This window comes from Limanda limanda, chromosome 16 (genome assembly GCF_963576545.1).
Source record: "Limanda limanda chromosome 16, fLimLim1.1, whole genome shotgun sequence".
NCBI lineage: Eukaryota > Metazoa > Chordata > Actinopteri > Pleuronectiformes > Pleuronectidae > Limanda > Limanda limanda.
Genome location: NC_083651.1, coordinates 3,778,048 through 3,801,369, shown reverse-complemented (window position 1 = coordinate 3,801,369; position 23,322 = coordinate 3,778,048). Strand labels below are relative to the sequence as shown.

Here is a 23,322-nt window from a genome sequence, read left to right as displayed (position 1 = left end):
AGGAATAATAAACTGTGAAAGGCATTAAAAACCACAAATATCTCATTGGTTTTTCATTTAATTCCCTAGTTAACGTTTTGACTCCAGGGAAATTCTTGAAAAAAACTTTGCGTTGGAGTGTGAAGGAAACTGTTGAGAATTTCAAATCCATCGAGCCCGCACACGCACTGCTGCTGCTGCTGCTGCTGTTATCAGACGGAAGTACGCACCCACAAACACACGCTCGCTCTCTTACTCACACACACACGCACGCAGGCGCAGTAACACAACGTCAGCCCTTCAACTTGATGAAGTTTCCCACTGAACTTTACATTCATCGCGGACCAGTCCTCCTCCTCAGCAGCAGCATGGCTCAATCGGGACAGTGGTGGATTCTGTGCGCGCTCGCCTGCCTCGGCTCCTGCAGGAGACACGGACAAGGACAAGGACAAGGTAAGAAGACTGGATTGGAAGGAGGGAGACGTGTTTGCGGATTTACTATTTTAAACGTGTTCACACTTTCTCTCACTTACGAGGCAGTGGGGGAAAGTTTTTGCTCCATGAAACTCGTGCGTAAAATGCGTAAAGAGTCCCAAACTTTGGGCACGTTCGAACTTTAACAGGTTTATTCTTGTTTGAACGCTGTTGTCAGTCTGTCAACTTTTTGTTTGTGTTATTGTTGCTATAATAAAGAATAGTTTTCGTTTGTATGTGTGTGTTAATACACTAAAACAAACGGAACTATTACGCGTCGGGAAGACTGGCTACACTGACCAAAAACTGTATACGTTATATATTATATCTATAACAACTTGGTTTATGTATCTTGAAGTCTGGCTCATTAGGGGATAATTATATTATACTGTATACTCCACTGTTAGTGTAACCCTGCTCTGTGTGTGTGTCTGAGCACCGTCACTGCAGGGCTTGGTTTGTTGTGTTGTGTTATGTTGTTGCGAGGCCCTTTTAACTCCTCATTATTGTGGGGAGGGATGGTGGCGTCATTCGGGGGCCAAAGTCCAGATCGAGACCCACACCTGAACCTGAACCGCCTGGTCCCTCGTCCTCCTCCTCCTCCTCCTGGCCCGAGGTGGCGCAGCCTGCAGGCGGTAATGAGGCTGCAGGGATCTGGTGTCACACACACACACACACACACACACACACACACACACACACATCAACGAGCTGCGAGGAGCTGAGTGAACCCGAGGCAGCTCTGGACCAAAGTGGAGGAGAAACTTTTCAAAACAGCTTCTCTCTTCCCGTTCCTCCATCCCTGAGAGCGAGAACTGAGCTGGTCTGACTCCCTTTTTAATGGAAGTTAATTAAGAGGAAAGTATAGAAAGTTCATTTGGAGAGTGTGGGGTGAGATGCTGGCTAAAGGCAGGGGGGGGGGGTGTCTGTAGTGTCTTTCCTGTCTTATCTCTCAGTGACATACAGACGGTTTCTGTGCATCATTTCCCAGGATGGAAGGGACGTTTCCAGTCTATGAGCAGAATGTGTGATAAGCCTGAAAAAACATATGTAGACCAAATATAAAACCATTTTGCAAATAATTCCCCAAAAGCTTCTTTAAGAACTAACATAAGTCAGATGGACTTTCATGCTTCTGCTTGAGGAGATTTAAGACATATCCTCATTAACCAACTTCAGATTTGTAAAGAGTGTTCCTGTTTATCAAGAGTTTGTCAATCCCTGTTCATCAGTTTAAAACCACAAACCTTCACTTTCAACTGTCTTTAAACTCAAAAGAATAAACAACTGATATGAAGATTTTAATCTTAAGGCCCAGCTCAACAGGTTCAATGCACAATAGCTACAGATGGCAGCTTTGTGATATTCTGTCCAAAGATCCCAAAAAAACATAATTCATGGGTATTATCGATTAAATCAAAACACTACATAAAAAAGTTGGTCAGATTTGTTTTGAGAGGTAAAACACCGAGTCTCTTGCTGAGCTTCTCAGAGACGTGACATCAGTATCACTGCTGCTCGCTGCCCATAGCTTCGCTAATCATCTCACGCAGGCGTAAACACTGAGTCTCATTAATTTGCGGAGACATTTAATTAGAAGCTCACTCGCCGTTTGAAGTGTTCCTCCGGCCACAGCGAGGGGGAGGGGCCTGTGGAGCCCGGTGCCATCTTAATTAACGGCTGCAGAACAGCACTGACCAACACTGTCACTTAAAACCCATTGTGCCTTTCGATGACTGCAGCTGAAAAGTTCAGATAGTAATTATTCGCTGTAGGTCAACGTCTTCTGGTGATTCTAGCGACGCCTGATGAAAAGTCTGGTTCTGTGTTTGCACACGCGCTCGCTCTCACATTCTGTTTGAGTTCAGCTGCTGCCTCGGGTGCCTGATATTTGTCAAGTCTTGTTTGCTTTTCTCCACTTTTAATTAATACTTATTATGTATTCTGAGGTTTTTTGTTTGCCGTGACAACACATGGAATTATCTGTTGCCTGGTGAACGGCTGCTTCAGTCCTTGTGGTCGACGGCTCCATCGAGACTTTAACAGAAAACTGCAGACGTGAGTCAGAGTCGAGTCACAGCGAGGATGTGTTACCACTTCACTCTCACACTCGACTCCAGGCGTGAAGAGATGAGGAGGCTTGACTCGTAGATTTGAAATTGCTGCACAGTGGCTGGATCTTGACTTTTGCTGTGTTGCCGACCTTAAAGGGATTCTAAGATTATCTTTATAACCTTGTGTGGCACCACATTGAAACAGAGAAAGAACTCAGATTAGAAAGTGCACAGTTCTCTATTTTAAAGTGTTAAACTATTAATACTGAGAGATTTGATGTGGCCTGTGGGGAAACTCACCAATTAAACAAAAGCAACACATGTTATGTTGACGTTTTAACTTCTTAATCACATCATAACAACTTATTGGAGTTTTCTCATCAATTGGGAAGTTTGTATTTTCCACTTTCTTTAGCATTGCAAGGCGTTTTACTGTTTCCATTGTTCTTCCAATGAATAATTCACAGATCTGGATGTAAAAGAGACATTTTCAGTGCACTGATATTTATGAGCGTGTGCAATTTGCAGATTTGATCTGGATCTAGTGAATTTAAATGTGGTTTCATAAGGCGACTGTAGTCATTCTACTTTAGAATGAGGTCAATAGTTGTAATATCGCTGTACATGGAAACGTATTCAGAAGCTCAACCACATTTGGAGAGATATTCGGTGAAGCAGCCTGGTTTCCACTGCAGAGTCGTAGAAGAAGTGAAATGTATATTGTGTGCAAACACTGCATTTTCCTTCTCTGCAAGAACAAAAGCCTGCTGTGAAATCTGAATATAATTGGGCAAGGGTTTGCCGAGAGGTGTCAGGACATAACAAGTAAACACAAGGAAGTTGTTTTATATGGAACCTGCTTATGTGTGTTTGGCCTACAACACACACTAAACAACTGTGTGTACGTCCTGAAGATTTTTCATTCTGAGGAGACTCACAACTTAAGTTTGAATCCTTTTTTTTGAGACAAAAAGAAACCTGACTACTTCAAAAATAGTTCAGTTCTGCTCCGGACTGACTGACCCGAACCTGTGGAGCCAGTTGGGAGTGACTTCATTATTTTCTACGTGTAACGTTAGACGCCAAAAAGAAGCAGTTCCAACCGAATCCCCTTCTGAGAAGTTAGTGTGATTCATGTGTTCAATCATTTAATATTGTCCTCACAGGAGGCTGTAAAAACCTGAACGGGCTCTTGATTCTGAGATATGTGAGTCAGCAGCTTCTTCGTAGAATTGAACTTTTCCCTGTGACGATGATGTGCTGAAGCCAACTAGAGGAACAGGCTGCGGTTTTTTAGTAAGTGTTATTGCTTAAAGTAGGCCTCAGTGATTTAATAACACTAGATAACAGTGGAAATGAACTCTGAGTCATTTAAACGGCAAAGAAATAAGCCACCTTTGCTTCCACAAAGCCGGTTTCAGCTTCCTGTTCTCTGCTGCTTTGTGCAGCACCAAGACTCTCAGAAGGTTCCATAGTTCTGAGGTGGAAAACGTGGCTTGATTGAATCCCATTTGTGCAAGTGGCCTAGTTCAGACGCTTCCAGCTCGTTCCCAACACAGCATCTGTGTAGACAAAGGCTTGGATTCCACTCAAGGTAAAAGCCTCCAGCTACCTCACTGGTTTCCGTCCCTGCCGTTTTCAATTCTGTCTCAGTTATGCAGAGCGAGTATATGGTGCATCTTCCTGCTTAAATAATGCAGTAAATAATGTGTAGCGATACTGCATACAGGAATTTATGATTATACCCTACAGCTAAATGGGAGTTATGAACTCATTAAGACACTTGCATTTCGTAATCTAGTTGTTTCGGGACAACAATGTGATTTATGATCGTTTCCAACGTTTCTCAGAAGTTCTGCCAACTCCTCTGCTGCAGAATCACAGTGTTCCGTGTAAAACAAGTGAGAAAGCTTTTCTCCACAAGGCGAATGTGTGGGAGTGAAACTAAGTATAGAGACACAGATGTCAGCTGAATTAGTTCTCTGAGTAATATAACGTAAGAAATAAATAGTAACACAACACACGTGTGATACTTTCTTTTGTTTCTGAGAAGCTTTTTGATATTTATATATTGTCTCTATAGATTTCCTGGAATTTCCCCACCTGACATGTTGGCCTCCTGTGAATCATCAACTTACTGCATCTATATTCAGTATCAGATCAAATAATAGGATTTAAATGTAACGTGATTATACATCTCTTATCGTTAGGGATAAAACAATTAATTGCTAAATCATTAACTAAAGGTAATCATGAACAATCAGTTGATAAACTTGAGTTGTAAAAATCCTCTCTGATTCCAGCTATAGGTTTGCCTCTGTTAACATAAACATTTTATAAGATCAGATCTAAAGTACTGGCTCGTCCCTGGTGACTCTACCTGTGTTTAGCACCTACAGTATAACTTCAGTTTATTACAGTTATTGTATTTCTCTTGTTGACACTTTTCCTTTTGGTTTATTTTTCCAGTCGCACAAATTGGACTGAGAAAACAAAAAAGAAAACCCCGACTGTGGTCGAGCTCTGTCAACACTGAGAGATCTGTGTTTGAGCAGCACAGTCTGCAGCCGGGGACACATTATTACTTTCTCTCTGTAGCTTTAATCTCTTAAACGTTGACTCCTAATTGGAAAGTTGGTTCACACTCTGCACAGAGGGTGATTGACACACACAGGGATGCTAATTAGGGACGTTGTGCTGTAGTCGTGAGTCACTCTCTTTGGTTATTTTCAGAAGATACTGGTATCGTTTCCGAGCTGGGAACATTTCTGCAGGAAAGTTCAACCCGACATCTGCAAATGGATAAGGCTATAAACTACTTCCTGTCTGAGTCACAGTCACGATAGGGTTTTATTTAGGAGGGCGAGTTTCAGGAAGTGATGTGTCCTATAGGACACTGAACTTTAGGAGATAAAGAGTTGTTGTAAGTCACCACAGAACTGAGGAATGCACAGATGCTTAAATGAAAGCATGGGAATGGAAATATGCAGTGACCTCAGCTCCCTTTATTGTGAAGTTTCCATTGATTCCTTCTCACGCATCTACACTGAATAACAGTGTATGGTAAAGTGAGAAGTTGAAAATCAAAAACTGAAATCTCTTATTCCCAGAAGTAGTGAGAGCTTTGTTGTCTTCTTGGGTCAGTTCCTACAGACTCTGCACACTTGGATTTGGACAGTTTATCCGTTTCTTCCTGACAGGTTCTCTCAAGCTCCATCAGAGAGAATGGGAATGATCTCTAAACGGACATGTTCAGGTCCTCAGAGATGAAGGCTTGACTTTGCCTGAGCTGCTGAAGAACTGTTAGACTCTCGCCCTGGGGGAGTTCACATATTGTTTCATCAGAACAGAGGATATTGTTCCTCACCTTTACAAAGTCAAAGTCAATGCTAATGCTGTATTCCATCCATCCTGTTTACCGTTTACTCCTTTGAGGGTGGCGGGCGGCGGACTCTAGTGAATCAAGGAGGCGGGGGTGCATCCTGTGTGAGGAAGCCAGAGAACCTGTAGAAAACTACTCACACATAGGAGAGAATGCAAACTCCTCACAGGAAATGATCTCAATCCAGTTCAGTTTTCCAGTATTTTCCATCTAAGTTTGGATACCTGACCACAGTGCAAAGGACAAAGAGTTTGAATACTTTTGTAAATAACATATTTGAGCATGAAAATATCTAAAATCATGTCCGCACTTTGTCATCATGTTTAAGTTGCATGCAGCGGTTGCATGTGGATTGAAAGAGCAACACAGTGGCCTGAATACTCCCTTAATCTACCACATAGGGTTTGTGAATTAACTCGTATCAATGGATTCTGTTTTAAACTTACTTTTGCAAAGAGTATTTGTTCAGCCCAGTATTTGTTGATACAGTTTAGCCCGGAAAAAAACACAAGCTCACGTGATAGCGTGTGCAGGATCCTTTTCAGCTTTGCTCCAAAACCAGAGCAACTGGTGTCATTAGCGTGTAAGAAAGGTTTAAAGGGATAAAGCCGAGACGTGAACTGAGTCTGAACTTGCCGAAGCAGCAGTGAAAGACACAGGACAAGTGAGGACTCGTCTCCGCTCGGTGCCAGTTCAGACTCGGTGGGAGTGGACGTTGGTTGTCTTTTGTTTTTAACCGCTTGATGTTGATGATCGTAGAAAGTGAAATCACAACCGAGCTTTTCTCCGAAAGCTGCTTCCACCAGCAGCTACATGTGGCCCAGTGTAGTGCGGTTAAAAAATTCACAGTGTGTGGATGATGTGTTCAGTTCTGTCCGTCTTTACTTTCTTTACCTCAACCTCTAAGTCTGAGAACACAGCCAGGTTCAATGCAGTGTCAGGATCACACAATGAATATCTCCTCTTCAGTGCACCATGATTTATTTACTAGATGATTTCAGATGTCTCTCCTTCATCGAGGTGGTTGCAGCTGACCATGAGTCAACAAAGATCCAAATAACACAAACTATGCCAACGAGCATTTTAAAATACAACATAGTGTGCAGCTGGATCCTTCAGGCTTGTGTAAAGCTCTGACTCACACATTACATGTGTTGTGACTGTGGCAATGGACGCGTACAAAAGACATGTTTTAATATTGGAATATGGCGATACAATAAGATAAAGAAGAACAACAGTAACAGCAGGATATTGGCAGGTCTGGGTTTGTAAGCAAGAGGAATATTTCCTTATTCCAAACAGCAGAGTATTTGTATCTGAACTCAGCGTTTCTTGGATCCCCACTGTGTAGTTGTGTCTTCTTCTTTTTTCATGATTTGCATGAAAGTCATATTGTCGACACAACGGCCTGATTGCTCCTCAGTACTTGTGGCACCTTTGATCTATTTAAAGCGACGTGTCTTTGTTCTCCTTTCACCTGAAACTGAACAGGTTGGTAATACTCCAGCAATTTATTTTCATATCGAAAAGGATGAATAGCAAATTTGCTCAACCCTTGATTTTAAAAGGCGCGGCTTGCAGGGGAAATAAAATAACTTAACGTCTTTAATTTCACGTCGTGCACAGGATGCATTGAAACAAAATTTCATATTCTGTCATATTCAGGGAACTGATATCGAGGCAGCTTGTTGAATTGGAGGTGACTGTTGGGTTTAATCAAGGGTTTGTCCTCTTCCTTGTGTTATTCTACTCACGTCTTTGACATTGTGTGCGTTGTCTCCATCATTAGCTTTGATTTGTCTAAACAGTAAATAAATAAATCAGCTCCGGTCCTAAAGTAAGAGCGATGTTATCCCATTGATAAATATCCCTCTACTATCATTTTCATTATAATATCATAATATGAGGGTTACACACCTGTCCCTGGGATCGCTCTCTCTTCTCTCCTCTCTTTTCCACCTCTTCCATTTTTCTGTGGGATGTTTCTCTATAATTTACGAGATGGCGACCTTGATATGTGAAGTTGCTTGAGATACTTGATGTTTCTGTAGATCTGTGACACGATCACAGTGATTACGTATATGTCAGAGACGACAGAAATTGAGATGGTGCCGACTTGGGCGTCTTGGAGATGCAACACAACCCCAGTGTAAACTCAGCTGAACTTGTGTTTGTCATCGTTTGCTGCTCAGGTGGGATCCAGCAGCAGCAGCAGCAGCAGGATTAACCGCTCGCCTGCTCCCGAGCTTAACTCTCACTATCAGTGACACTCACCAGCCGCCAATAAAAGAAGCATTCTCCCCTTATTCCCCATTTGTATGGTCTGAACCTGCTCGGCAGAAAAAAGCGGCGCTGCATCGATTCTCTCGTCCAATCTGGAGAGCATCTGCAATGCAATCGCTGGAGGATGACATTTGCACAGAGCGGGGGGGGGAATGAGCCTTGTGCTCTCACTGTCTGTCCGACCCATTGATTCAGCTCTGTAATCAGATCCACATCATACAACAGGAGCCCGAGACACAAACAGGGATGGCTGAGGTCCGTGGAGTCCTTGAAGGTCCATTCATGGTTTGCTTCCAATGATCGAGTTACACTGCCGGCTCTCTCTCTCTCTCTTTACTCGGTGGCTGATGGGACTGTTCTCTCTGTCACTGGGTGAAAAGACTGTTATGTTGGGGCGTTAATGAGACGAGAGAGAGGCTGCTGAGCCGAACTCGCCCTCAGGAGCTGCCTCTCCAGCAGCAGGTTGTTGAGACTCGCTGGTAATAAAAATAATAATAATAATTGCACAGTGGCACAAAAACATCACATGAAAGCAAATCGTGAGCCGTGAAAACCTGGACAGGTCCTGATGAGTCTCGTTAACAGGCAGAGCCGAGCTGCACGGATAGATTTAGAACGACAAGACACTCGAATAAGTCTGAATCTATTTCTTTTATCATTTATTGTAATTTGGGATATTTATAGCGTTTTTAAGATACCCCAAACTTTGTTGACTCCACTACATATTTACAATATATTTTATACTTTTGAAAGTAATCAATAACGAGAGGAAGTGTACTGATCCAATTAGAGCTGGTGGTTATAATTAGACCCCGACTCACACAGAGTATGACCTATTCTTGTTTTGAACAGAATATTCGATATAGGGAATAGGTTACGCTCGGCAAGTACCTTCAATTTAAATGCAAGAACTTACTTACTTTTACTTGAGTGTATATTTGCCTATTCATGTTTAAATACTTCCTCCCCACTTATAAGGCTTCCTCCTCCCCTATAGGACAAATAATATTTGATATATATTTAATATTTTGTAGCAATTTAATGTAGCATTTACCTCTAATGGGCCAAATACTGGACTAGTTCTAGGTTCTGGGTTTTAAGGAGTGGGGTGAAAGCATAAATAATAAGCCAGAGACCAGGTACTTTAAATTCAAAGCCGGCAAAACACACTTAACAAAAAACATAATAAATAAAGTATATATTATAAACCTAATAAACTTAATAAACATATACACGCATAATTCAAACAATAAAGGAGGGGTTAGACGAGTGGAGCTCTTCACTTTTCTTCCCTGTATTCTCTTGTTTGTTGTGATAGTCTTTTCAAAATAAAGTTCCATCCTCAAATTCCATGAGACATTTGAAACAACATCTCCTCCTCCTCCTCCTCCTCCTCCTCCTCCTCCTCCTCCTCCTCCTCCTCCTCCTCCTCCTCCTCCTCCTCCTCCTCCTCCTCCTCCTCCTCCTCTTCCTCCTCCTACTCCTCCTACTCCTCCACCTGCACCTCTCCCCATACTTCCATCCCTCACTGGGGGGGGGGTATAGGTAATGCATTAGGGAAAGTAGAGTTTAAGCTCGGCTACTCAGACGAGACAAAACGAGCAGAACAATATTTTTTTGTTTCCGTGAGGTTGATGCTCTCGGTGGCGGCTGCTCAGACTCCGGCGGTGTGATTCCATCCTCTGGGTGTTATTGACTCACTAAAGTGTTGCTTCTCTCCTGATATTCTGACAGAAGACGATGTTGCCTCGAGGCGAACGGCGCTCTCATTAAAACACGCCTCACACACACACACACACACAGCGTAGCAGCGGTGCGATGCTGGAGATGAGCAACAGCCTCATATTGGATTCACATGCAGGCGATATTGCAGCGAGATAACAGTATTGCAAAGTCTGCAGCGTGGACGGTTTAGAATTCACGTATTGAATGAATTTTGAGGATGAAATAAAACACTGAAGAAGACAGGGGGCAACCCCACAGACAAAATTGCCTTTTCACATTATCTCTGTTGTGCCTCAAACCCTCTAAAGCCGATAACAATGAGAGACAGAAGGGTTAGGGTTAGATTTTTAACGCACTTTTATTAAACTTATGCCGGCATTCTATCGCAGTTTGTCCGGTCAGAGATTATCCAGCCATCCTGCAAGTGCTTTACAGGCAGCCTGTACTTTAGTTTTTACCTCCTAGTAGAACATTAACAGGCCTTTAAGCTGTAAACATTCATATATACACTGTTCCATTGAAACATACTGTGCTGTCGGCCTGAGGGGATTTAAAGTGTTTATCAGAGGTTCCTTGTTGATGCTTATTAGTGTCTGTTTACAAGTCTTTGATTCATATAGACCCCTTATTTGTTGTGCTGCTACTTTTTTAATGACGGCTTATTCCGATGAGAGCTCGCCCACAGTTTGGCCCATTTCACATTTTCCCCCAAGCGACGATAAATAATGTCGGAATCAGACTCTCCACCAACACGCTGGCAAAGATTCCACCTTAAATAAGCAGCGATTCAATTGACACTGACTCCACAGCGGATGTGAGACGAGCTGGTTGCAACACAGCGAGTGAATACGTCTGAACCTGGTTTACACGCAGGTCTCGGCCAAGCAGCCCTCCGTGCTTCCATGTCTGCATCTGATCCCTGATCTGTTGAAGAGACTCGAGGGGTCTTGAGCAATCTGCTGTGTCCTGATGGCCCAATGCTCCCAGGACTCGTGGGGGGGGAACCACCTGCAACGCTCCACGCTCGGCTGAGGCCTCGGTTTCGCGGAGGATGGTGCGATCGGCCAGATGCCAGATCACGTGTTCCCTTCTTTTTTAATGCTGCGATTACCAGTAGGATATCAGAGAGAGAGATTTTGTTTTTGACTTAATCAAAACTCCTACCTAGAAGACGCAGGCCTGTGCATGCCCGGTAATACGATTTCGTTGGACCGAGTAACATGTTTTCATGAGCAGGGACCAGTTTTGGATTAAATATCCCAATATAATGTAGCACTTGTAGTCTGGGGCTAGTGTTAGAAAAAGTACTAAATATCTTCCCAGGTTCGAAGGAGAGGCAGGCTTATTTCACAGAACAAGTTGAACAAATGACAAATTTATTGTTGCACAAACAGTCATGTAACGATCACAATATATAATAGTATAAAACAGTATAAAATAGAAACAACAGTAAATATTATATAAATCTTGTAAATAATTCAGTCCTTTCAGTGTGTTTATGTACAGTTCCCCGGATATCGTCTGTACAGTCCTTGAATAGTGTGTGTGCGTGAAGATTCAACGGTTCCGTGCTGGTCCGGGTCTTTGTGTCTCTGTACTCAGTTCTACCTGACGGGCAGGACTGTGGTATGATGTTTTCTCGATACACGAATCAGGTTCGATCTGAATCACACGGTTGGCCACACCGCATCCACGATCTGGGACAAGCTCGCCATCTCATCCTTCGGGTTCAGGTTCTTCAAGTGTAAATAAAAAAAACAATCGGAGTTTTCAGTAGCAGATAACTATGGAATCACTTCAGTTGACACGCTCGGAGTTGGACGTCGAAATCCGGGAGCTTCTCTCTCTACAGCAGGGGTGTCCAAACTTTTTATCCCGAGGGCCACATACAGAAAAAAATACGAAGGTCTGGGCCACTCACGCCGCCACGCCCCCCTGCCCTGGAGCAAACTGTTGACAATCGCGTCGCTCAGGGTGGGGGGGGCATAACGGTGTTAACTGAGAAGTACAATACAGTGGGCCATAGTCCATTACATTACATTTAGCTGACGCTTTTATCCAAAGCTACTTATAATAAGTGTATTCAAGGGTACCCTACAAAACCAGAACAACAAGAATCAAGAAAGTACCATTTCTTCAAAAATAGAGCAAAACTACAATAAGTGTGCTATAAGTAAGTGCCATTTAAGTGCTACTAAATTGTTAGTTTCCAAAAAATATTAATTTTTTTTTTTTTAATTTTTGAGGCGGGCCAATTTAAAATGGATGGCGGGCCGCAGATGGCCCGCGGGCCGTAGTTTGGACACCCCTGCTCTACAGGTATCATTAGGAAATCTCAGGAGAAAAAGGGCTTCTTCTTCGTGGGGAGTTCCCTTGAATGAAACGCATAATGCGCCCCCTTTTGGTGGGGGGGGGTTTTCTACTCCTTATATTAGTAGCCTCAATTTCATGAGGGTTACAATAACAATTCAGTTTTAACATTTTATCACACAACAACATGGTCGTGCTCTTTGTGGTGAAAGCCTTTTGATTAGATTCGTTTTATGTTTGCAACCTCCGTCCTCGTGAACCAGTCGCTTGTTGTTGCAAAGGCACGCTATGAATAATTCACAGTTTGGCAGATGGTGCCATGGGTCTATTTTACTCCCCCCCCGCCCCACAGGCCTGTGCAACTCATGGCAAACTTGCATCATGTCATCATATGTCCACATCATCGTTTGCCATACGCGCCTTCTGGACGGAGGAGCTGCCATCGCCTGTTACATTAAAGGGGCATCACAACCAGTTTGCTGTTGCAAAGTCACGAGTGGTTTGAGGATATCTGTCACACGCACACACAGACACGCACACGCACACACACACACACACACACACACACACACACACACACACACACACACACACTGCAGTCCAGGAAATGCACTTTGCCCAATTGATTGGCCGAGCACCAGCCGAGACAGCTTCTAATTGGCATTGAGTGGGATTGTTCGGTCCGGACTTTGCTAATGTCGGAGCTCGGATTTGGCAGAATCCCTGGAGCAGGGGGGATTTCTGGATCTCGCTGTTGTTTTTGTTATCGAGACCAAGTGGGAAACAGGTAGGGGCTCAAATTAGACGGTGCCAGGAACAGATAATGCCGTTGGAGAGGGGAGAGGGGAGGTGGGGGGGGGGGGGGGGGGGTTGCAGGGATTTCCACGGCTGAGCTGACATCGGAAAGAAAGTCGGTGGAATTGATAAAAGCAGCTACTCCAGCGTGCAGCTGCTAGATACAGGGAAGAGGGTTTGAATCCACGAGACGGCAGAAAGTTGTTTTTCTTGTTTTATCCGTCCGGGGGTTTTATGTTTGAAAAAACCCAGACAAAAAATATAAAGTTGTGGCAGGGAAAAGGCAAACTGAGATTAATGTTAAATCCGGTTTGGCCGTGGACAGACGGGCACGAAAGCCATTGAGTTTGTGGAACGACAATTAACTTTCCCATTGCATCCCTCCTCCCTCACCACCTGCCACACCAACAGGCTCTGATTAAAAATGCATGGCTCCCACAAGCCTTTTAGATAATTAAGATGGTTTCCCTGCAGGGTTTCTATTCAGAGCAAAGGAGAAAAGCAAACCTCCATTCGCGTGCCGACCTTTTTTCCTACTGGATATTGCACGATCTTTTATGTGAGGGTGTTTTTCCACCTGCGATCACACCAGCTAATCCTGGCTGAGTTTGTGTCACGCTCCGTGTGACGAGCCGAGCAGGACCGGGCCTGTCGCCGCCCCCCCCGACACGAGCAGGTTCCCTCCTCTCTCTCTCTCCGGCTGCAGGGTCGCCCCCGGGGTCGTTTCCCAACCCGCACATTGAGAGCGTTCAGCTTGTTTGTAGAAATGGAAACAGATTCCAACCGGAGCTGCGAGCGTGTCCACGTTGCAATGGGAGTCCTTTGATGTGATGGAGAAAGCCTGTTGGGAGGTGCTTGAAGTCACCTTTGATCTGGGAGGAAGTGCACTCTGCGGATGAGCTGAGGCCAAAGTCTTCTTCCTGTAATGAGCTGCATGTAAAAATGATCTGTCGGGGGGGTCACTGTCACTGTTTCTATCCTCTTTCATTCTCCACAAACCCTTTTCTGTGGAATATTGAGCTGATCCCCTGTGCCTCTGTATTCATGTCGTCAAATGTGCTCGGCTCATTATTTGTTTTATCAAATAGGACGAAGCCTCTTGGTGTCAAATCTAAAAGGAAACAAATGTGACTCAGTTTGAACCTCAAGCCACGATGAGTCACATCACTGACTCAGAGATTATATATATAAAAACAACATGAGAGCTCCCAAAAGTAATAATAATAACAATAAACTTCATTTGTATATGTATTTGTGTCGCACAATTGCTTTACATACAATAAAGGTAAGAATAAAACATGTTCAAATGTAAATAAGATAAGAGAGATGATTTTAAGTAACATTTAAAATTAAAATTACATTTAAAAGAACAATTAAATAAAAAAGAAATACATAAGTGCAAAAGTGAAGCTGCCTCCTCCATGTTTGTGGATGAGACCGAACTAAAAAGTCAACGTTCATGTCAAATAAATCTAAAAAAATGGATTCTGTCATTTCAGGTAGCTCTCTCTATCACACTGTTTGTTCCTGGTCTTATTTTAGCACTAATTTTGTTTTTAATTACTTGTTAGATGCTATAACAATATGGGTGAAACATGATTGACAGCTCATGGAGACCTCATTACCACGGCTCCGTCCCTTAATCGCTGCTGCTCATGCACGAGATCCTCTTTGTGGCTAATGAAGCAGATAATGATAAGATTGAAACCATCCCAGCAACATTAGGGACAGAAATAGCCCACAATGCATCACTCTTTTTAAAGTAACATACTCATTCTCGACCACAAGAACCTTGTACTTTTCTCTCATACTGTTTGAGCCAGAGACAATATAGTTCTTTAATCAAATAAAAAAATAATTGAACCAATAAACACATCTATTAACTGCTTCTGTCTTTCCCTTGGACATTTTTATGACAAGCTTTGAAATCCATGAAAAGACAAATAAAACACATCTTTTAAAATGCGCACACACACACACACACACACACACACACACACACACACACACACAGATGAGGACAGACACTTTAGCTGTAAGACCTTGGGACAGGCTGTGACTCATCCTCAGCCTTTTTGTCCCTTGGTCTCAGGGCACGGCTATGAAAACACACATGAGTCCTCCCAGTGAACTGCCCCCCCCCCCCCCCCATCCCATGGTTCCTTCACCAGAGACCACTGACCAGGGGCTGCGATCCAACATCAGTCCTACTAACTGGAATGTCTGTGCTTCATTAACCATTTAGCAAAGTGGGTCAACAAGGAAAAGAGTCGTCCAACAGCAGTGACTAACTTGACCATTGATATATATTTAGACATTACACACAGTCATAACACATCTTGTTCCAGTAGACTTTTATAATCCCTGTAGCTGCTTTATATTAGCAGATCATCAGACCTTAATAAATATATATAATCTGTGACTTGAAAAGTTTCTTAGTGTTTTCATTGGACAAAAACTCTGAATGTGGTTATGTTTGCTTTGGTACTAACTCAGTAAGACTTTAAATATGTCATTAACCTTTTGTACTTTCTGACTCAATAACACAACAAGGGAAACTGTTGAGAGGGACACGCCTCACAGAACATCTATGCTCCAAAGGTTTCTATAGAAATGCCATTAAAAGAGCATACACACATTTCTATGAGGGCGTTTCTATAGAAACATCACTGAACACTGAAACATCGCCCTGCTGTGCTTCTCTCTCTGTCCTCCTCCGTCTCTCTCTCTCTCTCTCTCTCTCCGGCTGTTTCTGACTTTACTGTCCTCCTGATGATGGTGTTTGCTCATCTGGGATTTGTTCTCTACTCTAACCTTTACGTTGTTGTTGTTGTTGTTGTTGTTGACTTGCTGCTCCGCTCCGTGGCTGCTACACAGTCAATCTCTTTGCTTGAGGACCTAGAAATGAGGAGAGAGGATAATCGTCTGGTAGTGAACAAGCTGAGACCAGGCCTCATACAAATCAACTTGCCCACATGGGGAATTACAGACACGTTTGGCATAGTGCGCGTATTGAGCAATTCAGATCTTTATCCAAATGTGTGTGTCTGCATGTGTGTGTGTGTGTGTGTGTGTGTGTGTGGAAATCTTGGCCAAGTGGAGCCTGTCAGCAGACTACAGCTGCCAATGGAAATTCGACGCATTCTAAAAATCGCTTTGCCTACTTAGCATGATCCATATATCAAGGCTGATTTGTTGGTCGACCTCCAAGGATTGTGCGAATGTCTTGTGTGTGTGTGTGTGTGTGTCTGTGTTTATCTCCTCACACTCTCTGTTTAACAAAGTGGAGGATTCCCGTCCACACATCTGGAGCTTTGTTTGGATTTGAGAGTCGCTCGCAGACAGTGTGCAAATCCCGATATCCATAATTCATTTCTCATCTTTAAACTTCATGATGCACACGTTTCCAGACACAAATGCAGACTGGTGGCTAATAAAGGCCCCGGGTATAAAAAAGGTTTCTTTACATTTCCTTCAGAAACAATTCCGTCAGCACAACAACGGAGCCGTGTTCACACTCGTCACTCTGCTGCTCTCGGTTTCTCATTAGCAGAAATTATATTTTCACACTCTAGTTAACTTGAAAAGCTCCGAGGGGCTGCCAATAAAGACGGGGACTTAATATGGACATTCTGGAGGAAGTGTTGAGTGTTATTCATGGTAGCTTAGCGTCATCGGGGGGGGACTCAGTGGAAAGCCTGACATGACTCGGGCTGTACTGACAGACTTAGCAGTGCAGGAACAGGAGAGTTAAGAAGTAAAGGCCTGAGTCTGTTATGAGCTTGACCCAAATAAAGGATCGTCTCTGGAAAAACAGTTCAACAACCAAACCAACACCCAGGGCCAATTAAGTGTTTGATGAAAACAAAACACAAACTTGACTCCACTGTCGTGACTCACATGTCGACTGACCGGTGGTGCCGGTAACGGAAATTCTGCCCGTTAATCTATTATGTAACGTTAAACAATAAACCCAACCATCCCCAAGCAGGTCGGCTTTGTTCTATACTGGGTGTGTTCCAAGTAAACTCCCTCAGTTCCCAAGAAGATACAAAATGACTCGTGCTGTATCGCTGTGTGGAAACAACCTTGTGGTCGAAATCCTGATGGTTGAAGATCTGATATGTAACAATTCTTTATTAAAATGTTGATTGACGATGGTGAGAAAGACAACAACTCCCATGATCCCTTGCTGCTTTACAACATCATCAAACTAGGTCTTTTGTTATTGTTTTGAGCGACCCCTAGAGGCCGTAGTTATACATTGCACGTTTAAAACTGACGTTTCCCTCTCTTCTCCTTTTTTCTTTTCTTCGCTTTATTCGAATGTGTACTAAATTGGATTCGTCCCAACTGTATTTCAAACATCTGTCCTAGTTTTGTATTTTTTTAAAACTGGGCATGAACTGTGTGGCTTCACATGTGCACACTTGTTTCTTCGGCACCATTTCTGGTTTTCCTTGCCGAGATGAAACATTTCCTTTTCCGTCCTCTATTGTCTCTCAAGCTGCTTCACAGAGGCTCCATCTGGATATTGGACGTGAGTGATTGAGGAACATCCTGCTCGTTGTTCTCCGCTCTGTGTCAGACAAGACGAGTGGAAATCAATGGGAAGAACCTTTTTTTTCTCGGGCAGCCGAGTTCTAACTTATTGAATATTCGTGTTTGGAGGAGATTGTACTTCACAAAGAAACAGGCTGCACTGGCTTTGTCCTCTTTCTCCTAAAGGAGGGATTCTGCTGCAGCCATGGTAGCTCGAGGAATCCAGCGAAGGAGACGAGAGAGAATATTTCTCTGTAAAGTTTGTTCGGGGGGGGGGGGGGGGGGGATCAGCAGTGAGCATGTGTGTGGTGGTCAGGGTGACGGTGGAACTGAGGCCTCCACATGGGGACCGCTGGTGAAATGACTTGCATCATGAGAAAACTGCTGCTGTTGGCTGAATAAATAACCAAGAGCAGAAGATCTATTGCTTCCATACGGTCCAGAGATAGGCCGAGTTATTTATAGAGCTCAATGCAGACAGGAGGCAGGTTTTTCTGTGATACCACCTGAGAAAAGTTGTTGTTCTGCCTCTGCATGGCAACAGCCAGTGGCCAGAGTCACTGTGTTTTAAGGTTGTCAGTCCTTCTGACCGTCAGTCCCCTTATAATAAACCCTACACACTCAAGAGCGCCTCCAGGGGATTTCTTAAAATTTGGTCTAACCATTCAGTTGGATTGACAGCTGGACTGACTTGGATTTTAGAAGTTTAGAAAAGTTCAAGTCACCGTGACCTCAGGAAACATTTTTGGTGAATGGAAAATCTCAAGGACGCCTCGAGGGAAATTCAACTTTTCAAGTTTTGACTCAAAAATGAACAGATTCTGAAGTCTGCCTCAAATTTATACAAGTTGACCCAAAGAACAATTGATTAGATTTCAGTGCTGAAAGGTAAAAGTCACAGTGGCCTCATATTATCATGAATGCAACATGTCAAGAGCAATTACAGGGACTGAACCTGCAGTGGTCGGGGAGGCGTGCAACTGCAGAGCAGTAACTCTCCTGACGTCCAACCACCATGCGGCTGCCTGACAGACACAGACCCACTTCTCTTGTGCCGATGTGTAATTTCTCCCCTGTTGACCCAGTCTGCTGCTGCTTATCAGCCACAGCAAGAAGAACGGAAAAAAATAACCACCACCAGACTGCAGGGATCCGCCTGTAGCCACGCTCACTCCACCTCTGACATGCAGCAGCAAATCCATAGGTCATGTGGAAGGGAGGAGATTGGTAGTGTTTGATTTGTGTTCCCTCGGCTCCCGGTTATAAGATGGAATTGGACGGGTGGAGCAGGAGTGTTACAGTGGTGAGCTGTTGCCCTTATTACCTGGTCTGGCAGAGGGACTGTTAGTGGACTGCTGTGCCGGGGAAAGGGCAGCAAGTCTCCTTTGAGAGGCTGTGTGAAACTTTGCACCTTATAGGAAAGAGAATTTAATGTTGGTTTTCCATGAGGTGCAGTCACTTGGATGATGAAGAATACAATGATGATTAAGCTCTTATGAAGCTTAACCACACAAAACTAAACTCTGCTACAGATAACTTGTGTGAGTGGACTTGCATTCCATACATTATGAATATTCCCTGACTTCTCAGTGGCTATTGAAGTTATTGCATCACTACAACCGGGCTGAAACAACCCGACCTAAAGGACAGAGGCAGACGTTGACATTAACATTGGCACCAGAGGTTGGTGGAGCTCAGATGGTTCAGATCTGACGACCGGAGCCTTCATGGCTGAAAGGGAAAGAGACGCTTTGGGTCTGAGTCCTCAGCAGGTGCCTGTGTGATGTTTGAAATATGTGGAAAGGTTGAGCGGTAACCTTTGACGATCACACAACGGCTGGAGTCAATCCCGGGTGACAGGTCGCCAGATATTCAGCCTCTCCAATTAACCCAACTTCTCTGGACTGTGGTAGGAAGCTGAACCTGGAGAACACCCATGCAGACACAGGGAGAACTTACCAGGGCCGTATCAATGATTTCTCTAAATCCGGGGCCGAAGAGGGGCAACAATTTACACAGACCGGCTTAAATGTGTCTAAACATCATTGCACAATTGTAAAAGTAAAGAGCTTTGAGTGGTCATCGGATCCGAGAGGCGCTATATAAAATACAGACCATTTACCATTTACAATAACTGATTGATTAAATCACACCTTTAAGTTATTCCTTGCTTACTGTTAGCTTTAAAGTATTAAACAAAGCCGCAGGTCATTTGATGCATTTTGAATTTACTGATGATATTGTTAGTATGTGTCTAGTTTATTTAAAAAACTAAAATATATAAAGACTCCTCACAGGACGGAGGTACTTAAGGATCCAATCAGATTCCTACTGGGGACATTACCTCTTGGTCCCACCACTGGATCTGCCCCAGGGAAAGCTTATACTGTCTGGTGCATGCTGGGAGATTTCCACAGCCTTCAGTCACTCTTCTTCTGCCAACCGCCACAAACCTGGATGTGCTTCCATGCTCTGGAGGGGATAGAAGTGCCTCGTTCTCTTTGCGTCATAAGGTTGAATAGAAACACCTGGAGACCTGTGCCTGCGGGTGTTTCATTTTCAGTTATTTTTAAAATATCAGAAATAGCATGTGGGTGGCTCAATAGACTTTATTTCCTGACATTTGCATGCGGTTAATTATTCCGTCTAAATGTTGAGTCATTCAGGTCACAGCTCCTTTCTCTTAGCATCAAATCCTCCACACAGCAGAAAGACAGTAAGCTATCAAACAGTCTTTTGGAAATTATACTGCCATGAAACTTTACCTTATCTCAAAGCCTGAGGTTAGAGTTTGATGCTATGACCTAATTTCTTTCTCCCCAAAACAAAACATTGAGTGGCACAGGAAGTGGAGAACTAAACGCTGTCTTTCTGTTCCGCTGCAGCAGAAGGAGGCCAACCCGAGCTCTTCATCTTCAACGAGCTGTGCGCCATGAAGGACGAGCCGGGGCCTTGCAAGGCCATCAAGGAGAGGTTCTTCTTCAACGTGGACACGGGTCACTGCGAGCTGTTTGAGTACGGCGGCTGTGGAGGGAACGCCAACAACTTTGAGACCATGGAAGAGTGCGAGGAAATGTGTCTTGTCTCAGGTGAGTCCTTCCCCAGATTCAACAATGATGTATTAAAGCATTGGGCTGCATATTGCTCACAGGGAATCAGATTTCTTTTTGAGGACTGTTCCTTTTCAGACTTTATGCGAACGTGGGCATACGATCCGTTTAAAAATTCATTTTGTTAGCATGTGGCTAAAGTTGAACATCGCCAGCACATTAATTCTGATCAGCGTTCCTTAAGGCATTGATTATTGGAGGCCGTCAGTATTGTAATATTTATGGTTTACGCATAAATATAAATCGATGATAAAGTAGAATGAATTTATCCTTACGATTAAAAAGTCTTCATACTCTAAGAAATTGAAATTTCCCAATTTCCTCATCTCTCGGGAGGTGGATCCTCGGACTGAAAAGTGATTTTTAAATATTGTCAAACTGACGATGATAAAATATAGAATCCATCATTTTAAATGGTAAAGCAAATGGTGCCAGAGACGCTGGACGTGTGCGGCCTCGAGAAGAAACTGTTTCTTCACCATAAGAGTCTCTATAGATCACGTGGCCCTGCTTGTGATATAGATAGATAGATAGATAGATAGGTAGATAGATAGATAGATAGATAGATAGATAGATAGATAGATAGATAGATAGATAGATAGATAGATAGATAGATAGATAGATAGATAGATAGATAGATAGATAGATAGATAGATAGATAGATAGATAGATAGATAGATAGATAGATAGATAGATAGATAGATAGATAGATAGATAGATAGATAGATAGATAGATAGATAGATAGATAGATAGATAGATAGATAGATAGATAGATAGATAGATAGATAGATAGATAGATAGATAGATAGATAGATAGATAGATAGATAGATAGATAGATAAATAGAATCCTTTATTAGTCCCACAGTGGGGAAATTTGAGGGTTTTACATCAGCAGCGCAGGCACAGTGCAACAAGAACAAAAGAAAGAGCAAAACAACAAAGTAAGACACAAAAAACAACAATGAGCAAAAAGAAAAAGTAAACAGTCAAATAAGCAAATAAATAGTAAGTAGTAGAACAACTGAACAATACAATTAAATAATTAGATAATTAAATTAAATAATTAAATAAATTAAATTGCAAATATTGTGTTGTGTGTTAATGGGGTCACAGCTGGTTATACAGTCTGATATATGTGACCTTGTGGTCAAAGATAGAAAAGATCTTCTACAGACGCCACCGCTGTGTGTCCATCTCCTGCTGACATGTGACCATGATCACATGGTTGCACACTGACAGCCTCTCCTGGTTACTGTTGCTAAGGAAGTCAGGCTTGGAAAACTAGTGTTGCAAAAATATTCAGCTCCGTTTAATCGCATTTTTTTATTTGTTTAGCAGCATTTCACAGAAAAGGTCAGAGTGCTTTAAATGTTAATACAATGATGAAATATGAGCATATACAAAGATTCCTTTATGCATAAGCACATACGCCTACGTATATATATTCATCTATTCATTTTTGGAGACATTTTCTGTATTTATGCCCCAGACCAGACAAGTGTGAATATTTTACAAAGAAAACTTTTTCCTTTGCATTTGGGCCTCTCATCCAAATGACCCCATAACTCCAACTTCTGTGTATCCACGAGTTAATGTAAAACAAATACATGCCCACTGTACTCAGCCGGCAACACAAACTACTACTACAATGGAGGCTACACACCAGTTTCTTTAGGATTGGTTTGCTCTGCTTGGTCTATTTACAAGTTTGCAGCTGAATTTATCCTTATTGCATCACATTCTGCCTGCCTGCCTCGCCCGTAGATTAGCTGGAACAGAGCGTTCTTCTCTGTTATATGACAGATCGTTGATATAGACCTTATCTCCTGCTGGCTCGTCATGCTTGTTTGACCATTTGTCATTTTTGTGTTCTTGCAAAAATGTCTGTCTTTGTGAAGACTTGAAATAATATGATTCCACAAAACTAGGTGCACCAATAATAAATGCTCCCTGCTGCCCATAGGAAACCAACCACCAAAACTTCAGCTTCTGATTAGCTAGTTTAAGATATTAAAAGCTGTGTATCGTTTGCACAGCTGTGGTTAGCCAAGGAGAAGCATGAATAAATTAATGCATGTAGGATTGAAAACACTATTTTTTGTATTTCTGTACAAGTATTTTCTCCCTCTCCTCTCAACATTTGTCTAAACCAGATTAAAAAATACTGTTTTGATGTGTGAAACCAAAAGTCCTCAGGAATCCATCCACGTCATGGATAACCTCAGCAAACAGGTGGCATCCTCCTCCATTAGCAGGCAGTATAGTGTTTTATAATGCAGTTTGATTAGATTAGATAGGAGCCATCACTGGCAAATCATTCATCAACCGAGTGAGCAAACACAGCAATAAAGAGGGAGGAGGTTGTATCACAGAATTAAGTCTGTGTACAGTAATTAGCATTATACATGGGTGGTTGCCTGTGTTTTACATGAGAAGTGTGTTCATGTTTATTAGATGTTTGTGTCGCTGCTGCTTGAAAAAGGCTCAGTGTTCAATTAAGATCCATAATTCTGGGTGGATGAATAATGTGGCTAAAAATACAGATTGTGGATGGGGGGGGGGGGGGGGGCAGTGATGAGTTTAACATGCAGATAAAACCATCCAGACATTCTCAGGGATCCAGTTAATTTTCTCTCTCCTCCACACTGATACCATGTGGGTTTAAA

General features: G+C 42.9%; 1 protein-coding gene across 1 annotated transcript in view; it reads left to right on the top strand.

The window, feature by feature from the left end:
* The first annotated feature begins 290 nt into the window (after positions 1-290).
* The window catches only part of tfpia (tissue factor pathway inhibitor a), a 38,164-nt gene continuing 15,132 nt past the window's right edge, over positions 291-23,322 (top strand). The window contains exons 1-2 of the mRNA XM_061088237.1: positions 291-432; positions 20,430-20,633. Of these exons, the coding sequence (XP_060944220.1) occupies positions 348-432; positions 20,430-20,633 (289 nt within the window). The 5' untranslated portion in view covers positions 291-347. The remainder of the gene's footprint in view (positions 433-20,429; positions 20,634-23,322) is intronic.